General features: G+C 42.0%; 1 protein-coding gene across 3 annotated transcripts in view; it reads left to right on the forward strand.

Moving 5' to 3' along the window:
• The first annotated feature begins 9347 nt into the window (after window positions 1–9347).
• Window positions 9348–20692, forward strand: part of hhip (hedgehog interacting protein) — a 162114-nt gene continuing 150769 nt past the window's right edge. For 2 of the 3 annotated variants that reach the window (XM_086011080.1, XM_086011072.1), the window contains exons 1-2: window positions 9348–9980; window positions 17637–17832. In XM_086011080.1, the coding sequence (XP_085867206.1) occupies window positions 9714–9980; window positions 17637–17832 (463 nt within the window). In that variant the 5' untranslated portion in view covers window positions 9348–9713. The remainder of the gene's footprint in view (window positions 9981–17636; window positions 17833–20692) is intronic. The other variant, XM_086011062.1, reaches the window with a different exon arrangement.

A 20692-nucleotide genomic window follows, 5' to 3' on the forward strand; every position in this document is an offset into this window, starting at 1 on the left:
CTGCCAGCTATTCAACCATGATGGCCACATCACCCAAACATATTGCATGACACTCACTGACACATTTTCCTCTCTCTTGCAGAAGAAGGTGGTGCACAACCAAAGGCAGCAGGAACTAACCAGAGGGGGAGAGGCACGCCTACCTGTTCTAACGCCCATGGAGGAGGTGGTACTGGAAATTAGGGGAAGGGCCATTGCTGAGGCCATAGACATCGACAGAGTTGAATCCATTGAAGATGATGGTATCCTCATACCTAAATCCCCCTCTCACCTCCCACTGCCCCCTCATCCCACAATCTCGTCTGATTTCCTAGCTGCAGGTGGTGTAAGCATGCACTCTTAGGGGTCAATTTTCCTGGCGCCGTCAGGCGGGGTTTCAGGCATGTGGGGTGGGGGAAATCCCGAATTCGGGGGTACCGACACCATCCCGCCCAAAACCCGCCTCCACGTAAATTTCAAAGGAAGCGGGTACCCGCCCTGCACTGGGACCCGCCGACCCGAGGCGGGAAGGGATTAGTGCCAATTAACTGCCTGTTAACAGGTAGTTAACAGGCAGTTTTTAGCCTAAACCCTATTTTGAGGGGTGTCGTATGGGATTCCCGATGGCTCCAAACCACGCCAGGTTAGAGCAGGCGGGCCGTCGGGTTGAAGGACTTGGAGGGGTCGCGATGTCGGTGTTCAGGTGAGTGATGGGTGCATGAGTGCAAAGGTAAGTGTGTTTGGTGTCTCTAACGGGTGTAAAGAAGTTTAAATTACCTGTACTTACCTTAACAGCCTTTCTTCCTCTAGGCTGCGTGAGTCCATCACTCAGCCGGAACTGAAAGCTGAATGGCTGCGATCTGTCAAAAGTGACAGCCTTCAGCTTTTAGTGCCGGTGACAGTTCTAACTGAGTCTGCGTAGAAGGACTCAGGTTAGAAGTCAGACTGTCAGTGTTTGACAGCTTCAAACAGCTGTGAAACACTGATATTTCATCTGTCAAAAACTCTTGACAGATGAAATTTCAGTCTGTGACGTCACCTGTTGCCGGGTGGCCCTTAATTGGCCTGCTGAGCCTGCTGGGTGGGCTCAACAAGGTCAATCAAGGGAAAATTGCGTCGATTGGCCGGACGTCGATGGAGGTGGGACTAAAACCCGAAAGTTGTAGTCCCGCCTCCTTCCCGACAGCTTAAGGAAAATCCAGCCCTTAGTTTCTCTTCTCCCCTCACCACAACCTTACCCTTGTAACTTTTTCCTTTCAGCTACCCAAGAACCACCACCTGCCCAGGCAGTGGTGGAGGAGCAAGAAGACAATGATGATGAAGACACACCATCACTCTATTTCACACTTGCAGCCACCAGCTCAGATACTGACACTGCGTGTAATTTAGAGGATAGCATAGAGGCGGGATCTACGTGTGATCAAACACCAGGTACAAGTGCACTGCAGCCAGGGCAGGGAGCAAGGATAGCGCAGGTCGCACACGAGTTCTGCTGCAGAGGACTCAGATGAGGTCTTCGATGGGCCAGGCTACATAAAGAGGCTGATGGCTGTACGCACCCAAATGCTTGATGCATTGGGAAGCCTGTGTTCAATGTCAATGAGCAAGGAGCACCAAATTGGCACAGGACTTTGCGCAGAGCTTGTTGCCCATCCTTTCCAGCATGGAACTGGTGGCCAACTCCATCAACACACTTGTGGACCCAACCATTTACAGCACAAGCAGCAGCCACCCAACATCTGAGTGCTGCAGTGGAAGCTCAAACTGCTGCCATCATGGCTGTGGATACCAAAAGTGGAAAGGGGCTTTCAGGGAGTTACAGCAGTCCAGCAATCTGTCCTCCAACAGATTACTAGGATTGCTGAGGCGCCACCCCGGGGGAGTGACAGTGGCTCCATGGAGCATGAACCTGCTGTCCTCTCTCAGGAAGACAGCATTCATCCTCCCACCCCTACCACTCCACCAGTGCCTTTCCTGTTGCCTGACAGCCCAGACTGTTGCCGCCTATGCCGAGATGGTGCAGTCTGAAGCCAGGCCTTCTAGGCCCAGAGCTGCTCGAGGTTGTCTTGCTTGGTCGTCTGCAGTCTCCTCCACTGAAAGTCAGCAGCCTTCCACCAGCCATGCTGCAGCCATTGGGGTAGCATTAGTACAGGAAAAGGCACATGGAAGGCAGACACTAAGGGAATGCACAAGGATGACTACATTTGTATGCAATATGGCATGATTCAATTTATAAATTTGGTTTGGAATGTATATTTTGTGTTGGCTTTTATTTTTTCATTGTGGCCAAGAGGACAATGTGATGATCAGTGACAGAGGGAAGGTAAGGAGTGTGGGACTGTTGGTGAATGGGGAATTGGGGTTGAGGTTACTGGTATTGCACTTGAATTAGCTCTTCACGTCCAGCCCGGTCAGAAAGGGGCTGTTTAGGTTTCAGCCTCCCTTCCTCTTCTTCTACCGTCTCCTCAGCTGCTTGCCAGATAGGTGGTGGCAAGGACTGTTCCCTCATGATGGTAAGGTTTTGCAGCTTGCAGCATACCACCACAAATCTAGATACCCGCTCAGCTGAGTACTGCAGGGCTCCTCCAGAGCAGTCCAGGCAGCGGAATCATTGCTTCAGGATGCCAATGGTCTGCTCTATCAGATTTCTTATGGTAGCCTGGCTCTCATTGTATGTGTGTTGTGCATGTGTGTGTGAGTTGTGAACCGGAGTCATGAGCCATGTCGTCAGTGGATAGCCCTTGTTGCCCAGTAGTCACCCTTTGGTTTGCCTTGGTGGCTGAAATACAGCTGGCACAGAGGACTGCTGCAGAATGAATGCATCATAACTGCTGCCAGGATACCAGGCATTGACCTGCATGATACGCTGCCTATGGTCACACACCAGCTGCACATTAAGGGAGTGGAATCCCTTTCAGGTCAGGTACATGGCAGAGTTGACATGAGGCGCATGCAAAGCAAGGTGCGTGCAGTCAATGGCACCCTGCACCATGGGGAAGTCTGCACCCTTGTAAACCCTCGTGCTTGCTCCACCTGCTTCTCTCTCACAAGAGGGAATGAAATGAAGTTAACTTTCCTTTAATAGAGAGCCTCAGTGATCTACCTTATGCAACAGTGCACTACAAACTGCAAGATGTTTCTAATATCTCCAGCAGAAGCCTGGAAGGAGCCAGACACATGAAAGTTTATAGCCACGGTCACCTTCACAGCGATGGCGATGTGGTCCTTGACCTGCTCTGAGGTTGGAGTTGGGGCTGCAGCAGTTGGCAGATATCAGTGACGACCTCCTTAGTGAAGCGCAGACGTCTCAAATATTTGTCGTCACTGACGTTCAGGTAGAATTGCTCCCTGAACACCCTGGGCGGATATGACCGCCTGCTGAGAGCCCTTCTCCCCCTCCTCCCTCTTCTAGCGGCTTGTCCTGCTCTGCATAGCCTCTGCTCATTCTCCCAGTCATGCTCAATTCCAAGAGGAAGGCCTACCAGTGCACCCATGTCTGGGAGCAAGTGGTTTATGCAGAAGCCTTGATGTCAGGAAAAAAGTACTTCAGAATGTGCCACACCACTCCCTGTAGACTTCTGAAACTTGAAACAACTATGTAAAGCGTCAAAAACGTGCAGAATTGTAGCAACAACCAGAAGAAATAAACCAGCAACTAACCTGTAAGTAGTTGAGGATCCCTTTAAATAGCGCTGGTGGGGGGTCCTTCATGCTCCGTAACATTGGCCCAGTAATTCCGGGCACAACGCGTGAGTACGGACGGGGTACTCATGCATGTGCCCGGAGGAATTGCCGGTTTTCAGCATGCACAGCGCATGTGCTGAAAACCGGCATTTCCTGTCCTCTGACCCAAGGGCTTAAGAGGCAGAACGCGCGCGACTGCACAGGCAGTGAAATTCCTTTTTTTTTCCCCCCAGAGTTCCGCGTGTGTAAAGGCCTCCGGTCTTTACGCATTGAAAACCCACACGTAAGTACTTAGTTTTTCAGGTAAGTGGTCTATTAATACAATTGAGAATTTTTTTTTCCACAGGTTTGTTATTTTTAAAGAATTTACAGTAAGGTAAGTTTAGTTTCAGCCCTGATTTTTTATATAATTTTTTTTTTCAAATTTTAAAATTATTGTTTAAAATAGTTTTTCAGAGTTCTTTATGGTTCATTTAAGTAGTGCAATGTTTTTTTTTAATTTTCTTTCAGGTTTAAGTAGTGTTTTGGGGCCAGGAGTTTTCATGAGTTTGACAGCACTTACTGTCAAACTCATGAATGAACTTTTGCAACCTCCCATTGGTTGCCCTGTGCTCACGTGATCCCAGCTGGCTCATCGCACTAAGTACGCCACTGGGTCACGCACGCACAGCGCGGCAGGACCTCAAGCAGGCCAGTGAGAGGAAATGCAATGCGGGCCAGAATTAAAATGTCAGCGCGCTGGGTAAGTGAACATCGGGGGCTTGCACGCGCGGCAAGCTCCCGATCCTAATTTCAGGGCCATTATGTTCAGCTGTGCGAGGTTAAGAGAAGGTGTCAGCTGGAGTGTGGAGCTCCAAAATAGCAACACTGGTGTCAAATCAGCATGATGTCACGATCTGCCTGCTCTGCATACATCCGGCGAATGTTAAGCGCATGCTAACCCCTTTACCAATAATGGCGTGCTTCATGTCAGAAGTGTGTGCGGGCGCCGCGGAGGCCATTTTGAAACCCTAAGGTTGTAGTGCCCAATAAACGGGCACTACCGAGCCCAATTTTGCCATGAGACTCTAAAATACCCACAAGGAGTCAGTGCTAATTTCAGTACAATGACCAAATCACCATACACTACTAAAGTACTCCTCCACAATGCCATACAAAAATATAAAGCATGAACTCCGCTAATTTAATTTTTCTTCATTTTACCAATCTTCTTCTCAAATGTCAATAAACTAGCATTAGTTATCTACTGTATCAATCCACATGGGACCCAATGCGTTATAACATTTGAACAACTCATGCATCTACCAGGCACAGGACACTTACAACTTTGTTGGTCATGCTTTTTTTGTCAGTCCATTTGCTGCTTACATGTTGTACCAAACCCATATGGTACTCTCCGTTTCTTATTAAAACTACTCTTCAACCACATAACACACTGCATCAAAGGGTTTTATAATAATATACATACAATGGATGGAACAATGGCGCTGAGCATTAAAGTATAGAAACATAGAAGATAGGAGCAGGAGTAGACCATTCGGCCCCTCGGCCCATTCAATGCGATCATGGCTGATCATCCAAATTCAGTACCCGGTCCCTGCTTTCTCCCCATACCCCTTGATCCTTTTAGCCTTAAGAAATATATCCAACTCCTTTTTGAATATATTTAATGTATTGGCCTCTACTGCTTTCTGTGGTACAGAATTCCACAGGTTCACCACTCTCTGGGTGAAGAAATTCCTCATTTCTGTCCTAAATGGCCTACCCCTCATCCTTAGACTGTGACCCCTGGTTCTGGACTCCCCATCCATCGGGAACATCCTTCCTGCATCTAGTCTGTCCAGTCCTGTCAGAATTTTATAAGTTTCAATGAGATCCCCTCTCATTCTTCTAAACTCCAGCGAGTACAAGCCCAATCGTCCCAATCTCTCCTCATACGTCATTCCTGCCATCCCAGGTATCAGCCTGGTGAATCTTCGCTGAACTCCTTCCATGGCAAGAACATCCTTCCTCAGATAAGACGACCAAAACTGCACACAATACTCAAGATGTGGTCTCACCAAGGCCCTGTACAACTGCAGCAAGACATCCTTGTTACTGTACTCAAACCCTCTCGCTACGAAGGCCAACATACCATTTGCCTTCTTAACCGCCTGCTGCACCTGCATGCTTACCTTCAGCGACTGGTCCACAAGGACACCCAGGTCTCGTTGCACTTCCCCTTCTCCCAATCTATTGCCATTCAGATAATAATCTGCCTTCCTGTTTTTGCCACCAAAGTGGATAACCTCACATTTATCCACGTTATATTGCGTCTGCCATGCTTCTGCCCAATCACCCAACCTGTCCAAATCATCCTGTAGTTTTTCGGCATCCTCCTCACAGCACACACGCCCACCCAGCTTTGTGTCGTCTGCAAATTTGGAGATATTACATCTAGTTCCATTGTCTAGTCATTAATATATATTGTGAATAGCTGGGGTCCAAGGACCGATCCCTGCGGTACCCCACTAGTCACTGCCTGCCACTCGGAAAAAGAGCCGTTTATTCCAACTCTTTGCTTTCTGTCTGCCAACTAGTTCTCTATCCAAGTCAATACCTTGCCCCCAATCCCATGTGCCTTAACTTTACACGCTAATCTCTTATGCGGGACCTTATCGAAAGCCTTCTGAAAGTCCAAATACACCACATCCACTGGTTCTCCCTTATCTATTTTACCAGTTACATCCTCAAAAAATTCCAGTAGATTAGTCAAGCACGATTTACCTTTTGTAAATCCATGTTGACTTTGTCCGATCCTGTCACTGTTTTCCAATGCTCTACTATTACATCTTTTATAATGGACTCTAGCATTTTCCCCACTACCGATGTCAGGCTTACCAGTCTGTAATTTTCAGTTTTCTCTCTACCACCTTTTTTGAATAGTGGGGTAACATTAGCTACCCTCCAATCCATGGGTACTGTTCCAGATTCCATCGAAGGTTGGAAGATGATCAGCAATGCATCTACTATTTCTAGGGCCACTTCCTTAAGTACCCTAGGATGTAGATTATCAGGCCCTGGGGATTTATTGCCCTTCAATCCCATCAATTTCCCCAACACCATTTCCCTACAAATACTGATTTCTTTCAGTTCCTCCCTTTCATCAGACCCTATGTTCCCCGACATCTCTGGGAGGTTATTTGTGTCCTCCTTTGTGAAGACAGAACCAAAATATGTATTTAATTGGTCTGCCATTTCTTTGTTCCCCATTATAAATTCCCCTGATTCTGACTGCAAGGGACCTATGCTTGACTTCACCAATCTTTTTCTCTTCACATATCTATAAAAGCTTTTACAGTCAGTTTTTATGTCCCTGCAAGCTTACTCTCATATTCTATTTTCCCTTTCTTAATTAATCCCTTTGTCCTCCTTTGTTGAATCCTAAACTGCTCCCAATCTTCAGGTTTACTGCTTTTTCTGGCCAATGTATATGTCCTCTCCTTGGATCTTATGCTATCCCTAATTTCCCTTGTTAGCCATGGTTGAGTCACTGTGTTAACACATGTGCATGTAGATTTGAGTCCTGCTTTGTTCAGTGGCCAAGCTGAGCTGTGTCCAGCAAGAGAATTGCTGAATGGAAGCTGCAGCATCTTTAGGTAAGCAGGGGAAAAAAAAATCAGTGGGAGACATCAGCAATAACATGTAATTCCCTGGAAAATCTGCACTAGAATAATGGGCCAGATCTTGCTGGAGCAGAGCATCTCGCGGTGTACAGCATTAGTTAGACATTTTCCTGTATCTTTCAGCTCGAAAATTTTTGCGCTGTAACTTTTTGGAAGTATGAGCTGATAACGGCGTGGCGAGGGCAATGGGGCATCTGAGTGAATGACGTGACCAACAGTGAATCTCTTTAACCAATGAGATTGAAGGATTGCGAAAGAAACAGAGGAATGACAGAGATAGGTATATTAGAGCCAAATCAGGTACAGAAAGTGAAATAAAGCGAGGGAAAGAAAGATTGGATTGAGAGAAAAAAGAGGCAGAAAGGAAAATAAAAAAAATTAAAATTTGACATTTTTAAAATCTCTAACAACAATTGACTACATGCAGGAATGAGACTGAACAGTTTAAATTGTTCCCTTTCTGGGCCAGAGAGGTCTATTGGCATTGCATTAACAAACATGGTGTTGGTTAAAAGGTACTTATGCTGTTAAGTTCCAGCCCTAACTTTCTGTAGTGGGTTTAAATGGCAATTAATGTGCAATTCCAGAGGCTAAGAGCGAGATGCCATTTGAGCGAAGCAAACGGTGGAGCGGCGGAAATCGACCAGCAAGTTCTGGAGATTCACAACTCACGCTGTATCTATTAATCCTCTGAACTTGCTGGCCAATTTGCACATTAATAACGGCGTGCGTCATTAACATGCTGTTATTTTAAGAGCAAGATCAACCCAACAAGAAAGACTTGCATTTATATAGCACCTTTCACAGATACAGGATGTCCCAAAGAACTTTTAGAGTCAATGAAATAATCTTTTGAAGTGTAGTCACTGTTGTACTATAGGAAACACGGCAGCCAATTTGCACACAAGGTCCCACAATCAGCAATGAGATAAATGACCAAATAATCCTTTTTTTTTGGTGAAATTAAATGAGGGATTAATATTGGCCAGGACACTAGGGTTAACTCCCCTGCTCTTCTTCAAAATAGTGCCATGGGGTCGTTTACGCCCACCTGAGTTTATTGTCTCACCTGAAAGACGACACGCACCGTAGATGCACTAGTACTATACCACAAGCTTTCATGAAAATCTTTGCAGATGGATGTTTTTACATGTGACACTGTTTCGTGGGGAGGGCGTCACACTCCAGAAAAGACCGCACTGCGAGATTTAAAAAAGTATTTCACACTGATGTTCCTGGAACCAGTCCGCCTGTCAACACAGTTTGTGTTTAATATTTAATTTTAACTTGCCTATTTTCATTACTTACCTAGCAAGTGGACTCGCGACGAGAAGCCCTGGGATAGTATCTGGATCCCACTCGTCGCCCCAACCATAATTCAGTTAGGTCAGCGCACGACTGGGCTGTAAATCGTATCTCACGGCTCCTTCTCACGATGAGTTCTCTTTGTACCCCTATTGTATACATTTATATTAAAAAATACACATTCATCCTCATACGCCGTGCTATGAAAACGATTAATTGTTAATGAAGTAAAAATTCATCAGGAGTTGTATTCTACCATAAGCTATTAAATTAAACTTACTCTCACACGAAACAGACGAGAACCAAAGCATCCATAGGTTGGCACATGGCACTGTTAACATAAGAAACCAGCAAGGCAAATACTCAGGGTTCGCGGTGCAACTTCCCTCAATTAGCAAAGCTTGGGAGAAAGCCTCATAAGAATATCCTAAACCTGAGAAACGAAAGAAAAAACTCCCACCGCCCCATAACAATTGTGTCAAAAAAAAAGTTATGGGTTATTTGTACTTTAACCAAATCTGGGGGGGAAATGGCAGAATCCTGCGGTAACATTTTTTTTGTGTTACACTTGTTGCTAATGTGTGAGTATTTCTCGGGTGTGCTCTGCAGACTTTGCGAGAGCGGCGGCGGCGGCTGTCTCCCGGCGCGCGCCCTCGAGAGCGCTCGCTCCTCAGCCATGACGTCGTTGCGCGCGTGCACGCGATTGCTAAAGAGCGCGGAGAGAGGGGGGGTTGGTGTCAAACACACACATCATGTGGAGAGAGTAAAAGAAGCAGAGAGCGTGCCAGCCAGCCAGCTACCTGCGAACATCCATCCGAAGCAAACATTGCACCAGGCTCAGCGCGAGCTGCTACTCACCCGACAGCTCGCGGCACAAGCAGCTGCAACCAGTGCACTTCAGCCTCTTCCACACCTCGAGATAGCAATTGCAACAAAAAAAAGTTAACTTGTAAATATATATTTTTTCATGCGGCACTTTGTTTAAAAATAAACAAATTTGTGCTTTCAGAAATTGAGTTATTTTTTTAAAGTGAGGCAACAAAAAAAAGGGGATTTAAAAATATATATCAGTATTGGAGGATGAAGATGAACGCGACGGTGTCTTTAAAGTTTGTCCTGGTGCTGGCGGTGACCGCCAACTTTCTTGACAGCGAAGCGAAGTCGCGTGAAAGGAGTGAGAAATCTCCGGTGAGGAGATGCCTGGATGGGAGTGCGCCGCGCCGCTTGAGAAAGAGGGAGAGGAGACTGTTCGCACTGGACGCCACTGGGTATATCTGTCACAAGCTCTACAACCGGTTGTCCTGCTGTCCCAGGAACAGGCATTTCCAGGAGTTCGTTGATCCCAAGGTAAATTTTCACACGCAGGGTTGAATAAAATGCACTATTTAAAGTTGCAGATGATGCGTTCGTCAGATTGAGCACAGACCAGCAACTTCAGTTGCCATAGTTATCAATCACCTTATAGTAAGTACTGTGTGTAACAGGGTTAGATTTTTGGGGGGTGGGGGTAAAACTTTTCTGTTTACTTTTCTTGGGCATGTGGAAGAAGCTCCACTCATAATCGTGTTGACGGACAAAAGTTAGAAAATGTGTATGTAACAAACATTCAGGTGTTGTTCTTGCTTTAAAAACTCAACAGTTGCAACACTGTAGTTGTCAAGATCTGACGAGGGACGCTTCAAAACTCGTGTTTCAGCGTTGTTGGCCTCAGCATAATAAGAAATACCCAGACTGAATCGAATTTTTATGCTAGGTTCACGGTAGATTTCACTCTATTCTCATGTAAACAGCTTCTACGAATCAACATATGCGTCTGGGTGGTATCTTTCACTTTGTTTTGTAACAAAAAGCCATATTGCATCATTTAATTTGCTCAAGTCATGCAAATAGAAAAAATCAATAGGACAAAAAGGGGTCGACTTATCCTCCTCCCCACTAAACTGCTGCCCACACACAGAGTCCTGTTGCTTATGGCAAAAGAATAACAACAACACCATTGTGTTTGTTAGTTGGTTCACTAATGGGTGAAACTGGAGAACATCATTCTTCAGTCCAAGCTCTGTCCAAATGTTCGTGCCTTTTGAGTGAGCATTTGTCCTACTATTCCTATTCCCAGATGAGTGAGAACGCCTTACTGCAGGTTTTCAGCTGTAGATTTCCCTTTTTATTTCTACCACATGCGACAATATTTGAGAGGGTGAAAGATTTGGTCTTCTGGATAGAAATGATCAGGGTTAGCAGTCTGTGGGTGTAAATGAGTAAACAGAGCTGGCATTATAACTAAACCTTTCCCAGATATATTTTTTTATACAAAACAAAAAAAATCCATAAATGTTTGACTATTTCTGGCAACCAGCTGGTAGTTATAACATGCATAATGATGCCTCTTGATGTACTTCTGCAACTTTTTAACTCAAATACCTTTCAAGTGTTTTGAATAGTTTGTTGCCTGAACACACGGCTGGTCAAAGAAGAGCTTATTGGAGAATTTAGCCTGGCTGAGTTGCAGCTTCATGTCCTTTCTACCTTGGATGATTTCAGAGCCAAGTTTGTCCAAGGGATTGTTTTCAAGTGTGTTCCCCTCACTCTAATCTGTTTGCTCTTGCTATTTCACTAACAACAGCCTTTGTTATACAAATGTGACTGAGCAACAAACTCATCCAGTGTTAAAGCTGGCAGGATGAAAGGACCAAATTATTAAGTCTTCTATTTTGAGTGATTTTGAGATGAAAGAAGGACTGCACACATGTTTTACGTTAGTCAATGGCAACACTAATCATTCCTAAGCATGTTACGATAATGTTTGAATCTTTAGTAGCTTTCAATGTGTTATGTTTAATCACACGTAGCTCAATGGTTTTATCTGTTACACTTAATAACAAAAAGAGGAAATGAGACGTATTACTGGAGAAAACAAGGTTTTTTCTTAGATTTAAATGTTGGAATCATTTATTTAGCAACCAGAAAGAGAGAGTGCCTAACGGTCTATTGAGCAAGTAGGATGCTTCAAGGAATCAGACAGATTTATGTTGAATTGGCTTTGTCAGATTTCTGGTTTGTTCACATGAGTGCAAGAATAGCAGGTTATTAAATATAGGTAGTTTGTAGTTTGGGTACTCAAAAGTGTTTCATAGACTGCGTTAAGCAAAATTCTTGGACCGTACAATCCTCCTGCAAAAACTGTAAGCTGTTCATGTCATTTCAGAACTCTGATAATTATACTTAATGCTCTGAAGAAAAGTGCATTTAGGGAAAAAAACACACAAAATAATAACATTGGTAGATTGCTCTGCTTGCCTGCACATTAAATCTATTGGATCCATTATCATTCCATTTCCCAGTTTTTTTTTAAAAAAAGGTTTTTTTTTCAATATATTTTTCTCCACAGGACATTCTCAACTATGAACCATCTCACAGCCAGGTGGGTGGGATAGTCTTGGGGCAACAAACTTCCCCATGACCACATTGGCACAATTCTGTGGTTTCCAAACTTGAGTGATGGTGCTGCGGGGGGAGGGAGGGTTGTGGGAGTGTATGGAGAAGAGCCAGAGGATTTCAGTTTTTCCTCTACAACAGCTTCTATGTGGTGCTCCATCTAATGGTCTGCCCAAGTACTGGCAAACCTTCCTGAAGTAAGGTGCGGGATTTGAGTCACAGGCAAATTGGAGGCTCCTTGTAGCCTGGGATCTCATCCTACTGAGTTTCATGAAGAAAATATGCACAAGGAAAATACAATGAATGTACTTTATATCTGTATTGTGTCCTTGTGTGCAAATAATTTGAGTGTATGTTATGCTATGATTGTGTACTACCTGGACACACAATGCAATCATGTAATTAACTCTGTCCTATCCAGATGCACTGTTCTGCTCCCATCTGTGATGCTCATACTCCAACCACATCTTCTGTGGGAGAAACCCTCCTATTTATTTCTGTAGAATTAGAAACTCTAATTAAGCTTCTGCAACTCTTCAGTTTCCATCTCTCACCCTAAAATGTTTCCAACTACAGCCTTAGCACTAATCTCATTTGCCTCTCTCTTACCCTAACGAAGACCTTCCTTCATGATTCAAACCACTGTCTTGGGAATTGGATTTGTTCCCATCGACAACACATCAAAATAGCCTTACATTAGATACGAGCCCCAGTCATGGTTTCCACTGTGATATCATCAAATCACATCCACTGGCAATAAGTAAGCTCAGTCCTATCCCTCTGGCTATCTGGACCACCCATGCACCAGCCACGTAATACTTTTGTTTATAAATTGTAACCCACCTGTTCTATGCCGACTCAGTACTCTTAAATATACAGTGAAGAATACAAAGAATTAAACAGCCTTACAACTGGTACTAGCCTTCTTTACTATATAAAACAGACTGCGGTATGCAAATGTTATTGGCTTCTGGTAGCTTTAGCGATTGTTGAATATCTTCAGTGATAACACTTTATAAAACTCCATAACCTTTATGCTGGGCATAAATGCTAAAATAGCATCAGGTCAATAGTCTACAGTGTACAGTCTTATACATTGAACAGGTCAAAGGTTGACAGTAGAACCTATATTGTACAAATTCATTTTGTCATTTGATAGCAATCTAAAACTGTGATACGTTACTTACTTGAAACTAAAAGGACATAGAATAAATATGTTCAATGAATTGCACTTTTTTTATCCGGCTAATGTAAAATTGAAATCACTGTACTCTGCATAAATTGTCATTGTCAACAAGGAAGAGGGCATCCCATTAACCGATCAGCAGCATGTGATCAGTTTCTTTGGCTGTTGGAAACTTGAGTGGGTTCTGAATTTGCACCGGTCATCTTTTGTACCACAAGTAAACTTTACAGACTCTACACTCCAAATTAGCCCCGACATCATAAAAACACTGCTTTTGGGGTAGGTTTTGTGTCGGGAGCTGTTTAGTTGGTATGGTCCTGCTCTGCTCTGTTCTTTCTTTCCCCGGACTTTAAAACTCCTTGCCTCCTTCTACAGGCTTTTAAAAGCCAAGCTTTGTGTCACATAGTCACCACTTCCTGATTTACCTTATCCTGATTTACCTTATCTAATATTTTACTCCTTTCAACCTGCATAGTGTCAGCAAGACCAGGGATAACGCTGTGTGCCAAGTTTGGTTTTCCTCAATGTAGATGGCAAGCTGCACAATACAGTTGTTGATGATACAGATAATAATGTTTCTGTCTATCTTTGCAAGGGCTTTAGAAGATGATTCATTTTTGTCTTGCAAGACAATATCCATTTGTGGGGGGTGGGAGGTTTAGCAGAGCAACTACATTAATAGCAACGTAAACCACTGCTTGTCAAATAACCAGTGGAAAAGCTGACTGGACAAATCTTCATTGCCTTGTCACTGGAGAACGAAACGTCTCAATCAGAGATTGCCTGCCATAAAAACGACCCGTGTCTTGGAAACTGAAATACCAGATAGCAACGGAGGAATTCATGCGCCGAAATAATGGTATGCAATCGGAGCCAATAGCATCAATCTCTTCTCTCCCCAACACAATATGCATTACGAATGGGCAACTCGGCTAAATTCAGAGTTCTAAGCATGCATTCAAATTTGAGTTTCATTCAAAACAAAATCAGTATAACGATGGTGCTGATTATGCACAAGGGGTGACAGCTAGCCCAGGACTTGGGCACTGCTGTTGTTACAGTCAGGGAGGCCTATGGCAACATTTTGGTATTTTTTTTAACCAGAGCTTGCACAAAAGGAATACTAAAAACTTTAATTGCCCTGATGCTGTGTGTCCTTTGAAAACTCACATACCTTTATGAAACATGCCAGGTAAAATGTTAAAGCTGATGTATTATTTTTAATTGCAGCATTTAAAGTTAATTTTGGCTAATTTAGTTGCTGGCTGTTTATTATATTGCCATTAATTTATTCACTGGCAAGGTATGACTTGTACTTGCTTACAACCCCATTGGAAAAAACGGGCCTACACAGTGTAATAAAGCTTCGATTCATCCTTTTCTTTTATTCTTTTTCAAAGGCAAGAGGAAGTATATTATCTCAAAGAAGAATTCAAAAATAAGAGTCCTACTGGAAAATGTCTGCATCTTAAGACTCAGTTTTATTTGCTGTCCAGTAACCTTGTGCCTGCAGTATTGGTTTCCTAACCAGATGACCGTGGGTTTGAGCTGCCTGCCATGCTAATGCAAAGCTAGGAACATTTTTTTCCCGTTCTTACTTGAGCCATTATCTGAAAAGAGAAAACTAACATTGCATCCCACTGAAAGTTGGTCCCAGAATGGTGTTAATAGAAGTTACGCAAATGCTTACAGTTTCAATTGGTACAATGCATTATCTGATTTGAGGTAATGTTCCCATTGTTTTCAAAGAAAAGATCTTGTGTAGAAGAATACATAAAGGATGAAGATAATGTCCCACGCTCAATTTTGGAAAATTTTATATAAAATAAACTTAGTCTTTTTTTTGCCCGTTAATTTAGCGATTGCACCACCGATTTTTTTTTTTCCAAGCACCTGGATGCAGGTTTCAGACTTGTTGCCAGAATCCACCTGGTAATTTTATTTGTTCTCAACCAAGACTGCTATATTTGGACTCCAGAAGAGTGCTTCTGTGTTGATCATGGAGTGATTGCTGAAATGAAAAGTACACAACCCGTGAAAGAAAAAAGGATAAAATCTATCTATATTACTAAAATATTTACAAGCATGTGAAGTAGTTCTGTTGTATTGTAGAGTCAGTTCAACTAATCAGATTGCAGAACTTTCAATCACGATAATGTTGAGCACTTCCAGTAGCAGCAGTGAGGAGATAAAGCCCAATTTTTTTAAGGGCAAATTCACCAATGCTATATTCCCAGTAGGTAGCTACATTAGAAGGGAATGTGGGTCAGAGATAGTGCTGTGGTGCTGATTCTCCATTCCACGCTACTTTTGTGCGTAACTTCCCACTGAGAACATGGGATCAGTGAATTTACCTATAAATCTGTGAACTCCACGAGATCAACTAATTAAATAAAAGTTATCATGTTTTAAGCTTCAATTGTCAAAACTCCACCCCTTTCAACAGAAAAAACACACTGGTAACATGCTATTATTGCCTTTTATGAGTAAGCTACTGTGAGTGAGGGTGAACAGGAGGTCTAAATACATGGTATGCACTTTCAGGACTGAGACTGTTTTGTGGACCCAAGGGCAAGTGAAGTGAGTAGCACCAATGAAGTGTTTTCAAAATAGAAACTCTGCACTGATCCATGTTTTTTTTTCATAGTCTACTATTAAATTCTTAAGACAAAAAGCACAAAAATTAAACTACTTTTATGCATTTTTTTCAATTAAAGTTTGAGATGCATCCTTTGTTGTACTTCACATGATCTATCTGTACTTTCTCTCATTGAAGACAATGGTAGCTAGTTCTACGTATGCAACAGATGCAAAGGCCAGTCATTGCATGCTTGTATTGCCCTGTGTGCACTCCCATTGTTTCCAGTGGGAGAGAACATCGAGGGGAGGGGGGGGGTGTTATAATGATGGCTCTATCTATCTCTTCATGGGTATATACCCTGCAGACCTCACACAGAGCAAAATGTGAAGGTCCCACTGTGTGGAAACAGCATGAAATAAATATAGAGAAAATACTGTATTTCATTTCAGATAATTTATATAATCCTATTGCCTAATCTATTGTTTGGTTTATATGTGACCAAAAACGCATTCCAGAAATAGTGAAAGTGATTGCAATGATTAGAATCTTTAGCAGCGTATGTCTCTGTAAAAATACCTTAATAGTGAAATTAGGGTCTGTGATGGCCAGCAGAGGAGCATGCTAGTTGACAGCTGGCAAGCGGGATTTGAAGCATTTGTTTTATTTCACTGCATATAAGTCATTATGCCTTTTTTTAAATACAGAAAATAAATATCTGAATTGTAAATTTAGGTTCAAACATTTAGGGAATGATTGAAATACATTGTTATTTTTCAAGAAGCAGCATTTTCTTTTTGGAAAATCTTATTAAGAATAATGTCCAGGGCATTTGGCTGCAGTTTAGTCTCTATTACGCTGGAATTTCTTCCAAATTGAACTTTAAATATGACAGGTATGGACTAAAATTGTGCTGCTTCAGATTGTAAAAGATGATATGTAAGAAAAGTGCATGTGGAGGTGAAATCCCTTTCCCACTGCCCACTGCTGCTCCGTTCATAATAACCGGTGTACGCATTAAATTAATGTTCAAACTCGGTACTCCGTATAATCCAACTATACTAACTATAAATTATTATAACATATACAACAAAGTAAAGGCGCAAAACAGTGTAAATTACTTTACAAAAATGGAAAATTAGGATCATCAGGCATCCAGTAAAAGAATGTTATTAAGTGGTTTTAGCAATTTCAGTATATTTATAAACAAAAACATGTAATCTGCCAACACTCCCACAATAATTTAACTTGACTGTAGTAAATATTTTTCCATTGAAGGTTACTTCATGAAATTTGTAATCATATGGAGCTGAATGATGTATTTTATGAGCATTATTATTTCTTTTAAGTTTTATAATCGCACTTCAGAGCATTGCAGACCAAGAGGGCATCAGCAGAACTCCCACTGAGAATTCCTACAGTGGGGGGTTTTGGGGTAGGATCGTAACATAATGGAAAACATACATATTTGTTGTGGCCCAAGTAAAGCTTTTCTAATGTACTGCGACATTTGGAATATTTGATATTGATGCTCCCTAGTTTCTCCTTTTAAAACTTTTATTCAGCTCATACTCTAGTTTATGGAAGAAAAGAAACAGCAAATAAATTCTGGAATTTAGAAAACATTTGCTATTCGTTGATTCACTGGATGTAAAATAAGGGAAAATTCTATTTCACCTGTGTTCTTAAAGGCAAGAAGGTACAGTAAATATCCTATGTAAGACCGATATTCTCTCCAAGTCTGAGTGTTATTTTTTTAATTCAGTTTGCTTTTGCTTACTACTTTCTGCTGTTTGATTTTCAGATATTTTCTGTTACAAACAACACAGAATGTGCAAAGCTGCTGGAGGAAATCAAGTGTGCCCAATGTTCACCACATGCACAGAATTTATTTCATTTACCTGACCGGGAAGGAGCATCAGACAATGAGCTAGCTTTTCCCATGTTGTGCAGAGATTATTGCAAACAGCTCTACTTTGCCTGCAGAAGCCATATAGCAGGTAATAAAGGCAACAGGACATCTGAATGAACCCCTGAAATCATAAAAATCCTCATCCTTTTTTTGATACGTGATGAATCAATGTGGGGGGTATCCATAGCAGAGCCATGGTCCTCTGGTGTGCTTATTGCTATGAAAGGGGGTGGTCATGGGCACCATTAAACAAAACGAATGCTGACTGAAAAGTCATTACTTCAGTACTGCTGGCAGATGCTGCTGCCACCCTGTTTGGAGTTGTAGTAACATTCAGAAAAGGCTGCTGCCAACCCACCGTGTCCCTTTTCACAATTAAAAGCAGCTTTAATAATACAGTACTGTTGCTGTTGTAATACCTTTTCATTCTGCTCTAATAAATATATGATACCAGATGCATGGTATTTCATTCTGCATCTCATTCTGTGATGGAGACGAGTCCTTTTACAGCAAGGCTTGTATTTTTAATGATACCTTGCATTTAAATTCAGCGTAGGACTTTTGTTTTTTTATAAAGAAAAGCTTCTTAAGGAGAGCTCTTCATTTCCTTTGGTGTGGTTTCACAGATTTTCCAAAGTTTCCTGGAAAATGAAAATATTATGATTTTTATCCACAAACTACCGATTTTTTTTTTTTTTTGTCCACTGCTCCCTGCATACAGCTGGTTCTTACTCTTTATCACATTCCCTGCAGACTGAAAGGTGGGGGGGTTACATTTTCCAAGTCTGCTTGCTAGGCAGTCATAACAGATTAGATTTTGGTGGATATTATGCACAAACAATAAAGCATTGGGGAATTTTTGTACACTTTTCCCACTCAAAAAATTAACTAATCCCTGACCCTGGTGACCTCGCCTCTTTTTTTGCGACTTGCTACTTAACTTGTTAAAAATTTCAGTTGAGCTGAGCAAAAGAGTTAATTGGAGTGTCTTGAGCAGCACAGGAGCTGGTGCCACAGGAACCATTCTCCCCAGATCAACATATGTGGTGACGAATGACAAATTTATTTTTCTACAAAGTTTGTGTATATGTAAAACTGCTGAAGTGCATCAAGATGTCAAGTGCTTTGGGTGACCACCCAGGTTGTCTTGGAAGATAACCAGATGAAAGCATAACTTTAGCACTGGGACATGGATGGGGCTCAGGGGTGTGCATAAGCGAACTAGCAGCCTGTTTTTCAGCCGAGCTAGACGATTTTCCTATGTTAGACAGATGCTTCTAATCAGCATGTGGCACCGCTTGCTATTGCAGAGGTCGGTGCTAATTGAAAGCTGTTGTTTTGATACCAAAGATAGAAAACAAATTTTGTTGACAGAGTGGTCATTGACAAGCACCGTAATTGTATTTGTTTAAAGTACCCAATTAGAATTAAGTTTCCAGCGAAATATGCAACAGGAGCTAATGAAATCAAAGAAAAATCATCCAAAAAATGTAGTTTTTTTTTATTAAGCTAGAAAATGACTGTTTTCAGTATTACTAGTACTTGTGCCTGCAAATTCTTTAATTTCAAAGAAGTCATTTATCAACATATATATATAATAATTGCATAACACTTATGATGTGTTAAAAGTATACAATGTATTACTCTGAGGACTTTTTGTAGAAGTTTTGCCTACTCACTTGAAATTTTTAGATTATTTTTTAATTATTATGATAGTGTTGAAATCACTGATGACAATAATTACAGTTTATCATACATTTACACATCACAGTCAATTAACAAAATCTGAATCTTCAGGTTTATAATATGTAAGTAAGATGCTACAGTGGTGGGTGGCCTGGTGCTTTACTGTATTAGTGCAGTGATGTACTTGGCCACAAAGTGGTAGGATATGGTTTCTCTATTGTTATTCCCCACAGAGTTCTCAATGGCTATTCTTCATGTGATAAATTCCCAGGCTCAGATAGGCTGTCTGGAGAGGGAGAGGCAATTGGAGGGCGAGCCCTTGTGTGCTGCTGTTGTGAAATTCCTGGATTCAGGAACAGCCTGTGCTATCCAGCCTGCTAGGGAATGGTATATTGAACAGCAGAGAGAGGGCATTGGAATCTAAGCAGGCAAAATAATTAAAAAGGGAGCAGGTAAAGTAAAATATTTAAAAAAGTACAAATCAGTGTTATCAATCTGGGATACATTAATATTAATATCTACACTGTAGAAAGACAGTGCCACAGTTTGTCCCAGACATTATTACTGATATCAGGCTTGGGTATATTTCCCCCTGCTGCTCTTAGAGGAAAAAGTAGAGATGAGTATAAAGTGTGGAACACAGCTTTATACTTACATCCACTATTTTTAGCAAAAAAGTGATGAGGAAAATCTACCTTTTAACTTTCAATACACTGAAGGATAAGCCTTTGCAATTAATTTAAAACTGTCTAGATTGAAGAATGGTGGAATGACAAGTTTGCTGGTGCTCCCATGTGCTGTCCCATGCAGAGCAGGAAGAGGGTTTGTGTCTGTGATTCTCTGCACAGCATGCAACTGTTCATGGCATCAAGGAACACACCAAGAAAAAAGCCACAAGGAATGAGGAACTAGGGGCAGGGAAAGATGCCTGAGAGTTCGTTGCCTACCTTCCACTTCAGCTGTGAAGTGATCTACATTCTGGAGAATAAATTTTAAATGAAGAGACAAACAGGGTAGACGGGATGAATTATAAATGTTGTTTAAATCATTCCAAAGACCTTTGTAACTCACGCACAACTTTGTTTCTCATAAGTTGTGAGATTCTCCTTGCTCGAAAGATAAATCTGGCACCATTCCTATTGTGTATCCCCTATTTATGATGTAGCAGTGTTTTGTAACACATAAAACCCATGAGAATTAGCCTGTCTATTTTGTCTCATTGTGATGATCACAACTCACAACAGTCAAAATAGATTGAGGAG

The sequence above is a fragment of the Somniosus microcephalus genome, chromosome 2 (assembly GCF_052327205.1).
Source record: "Somniosus microcephalus isolate GS21.2 chromosome 2, FLI_Smic_1.0, whole genome shotgun sequence".
NCBI lineage: Eukaryota > Metazoa > Chordata > Chondrichthyes > Squaliformes > Somniosidae > Somniosus > Somniosus microcephalus.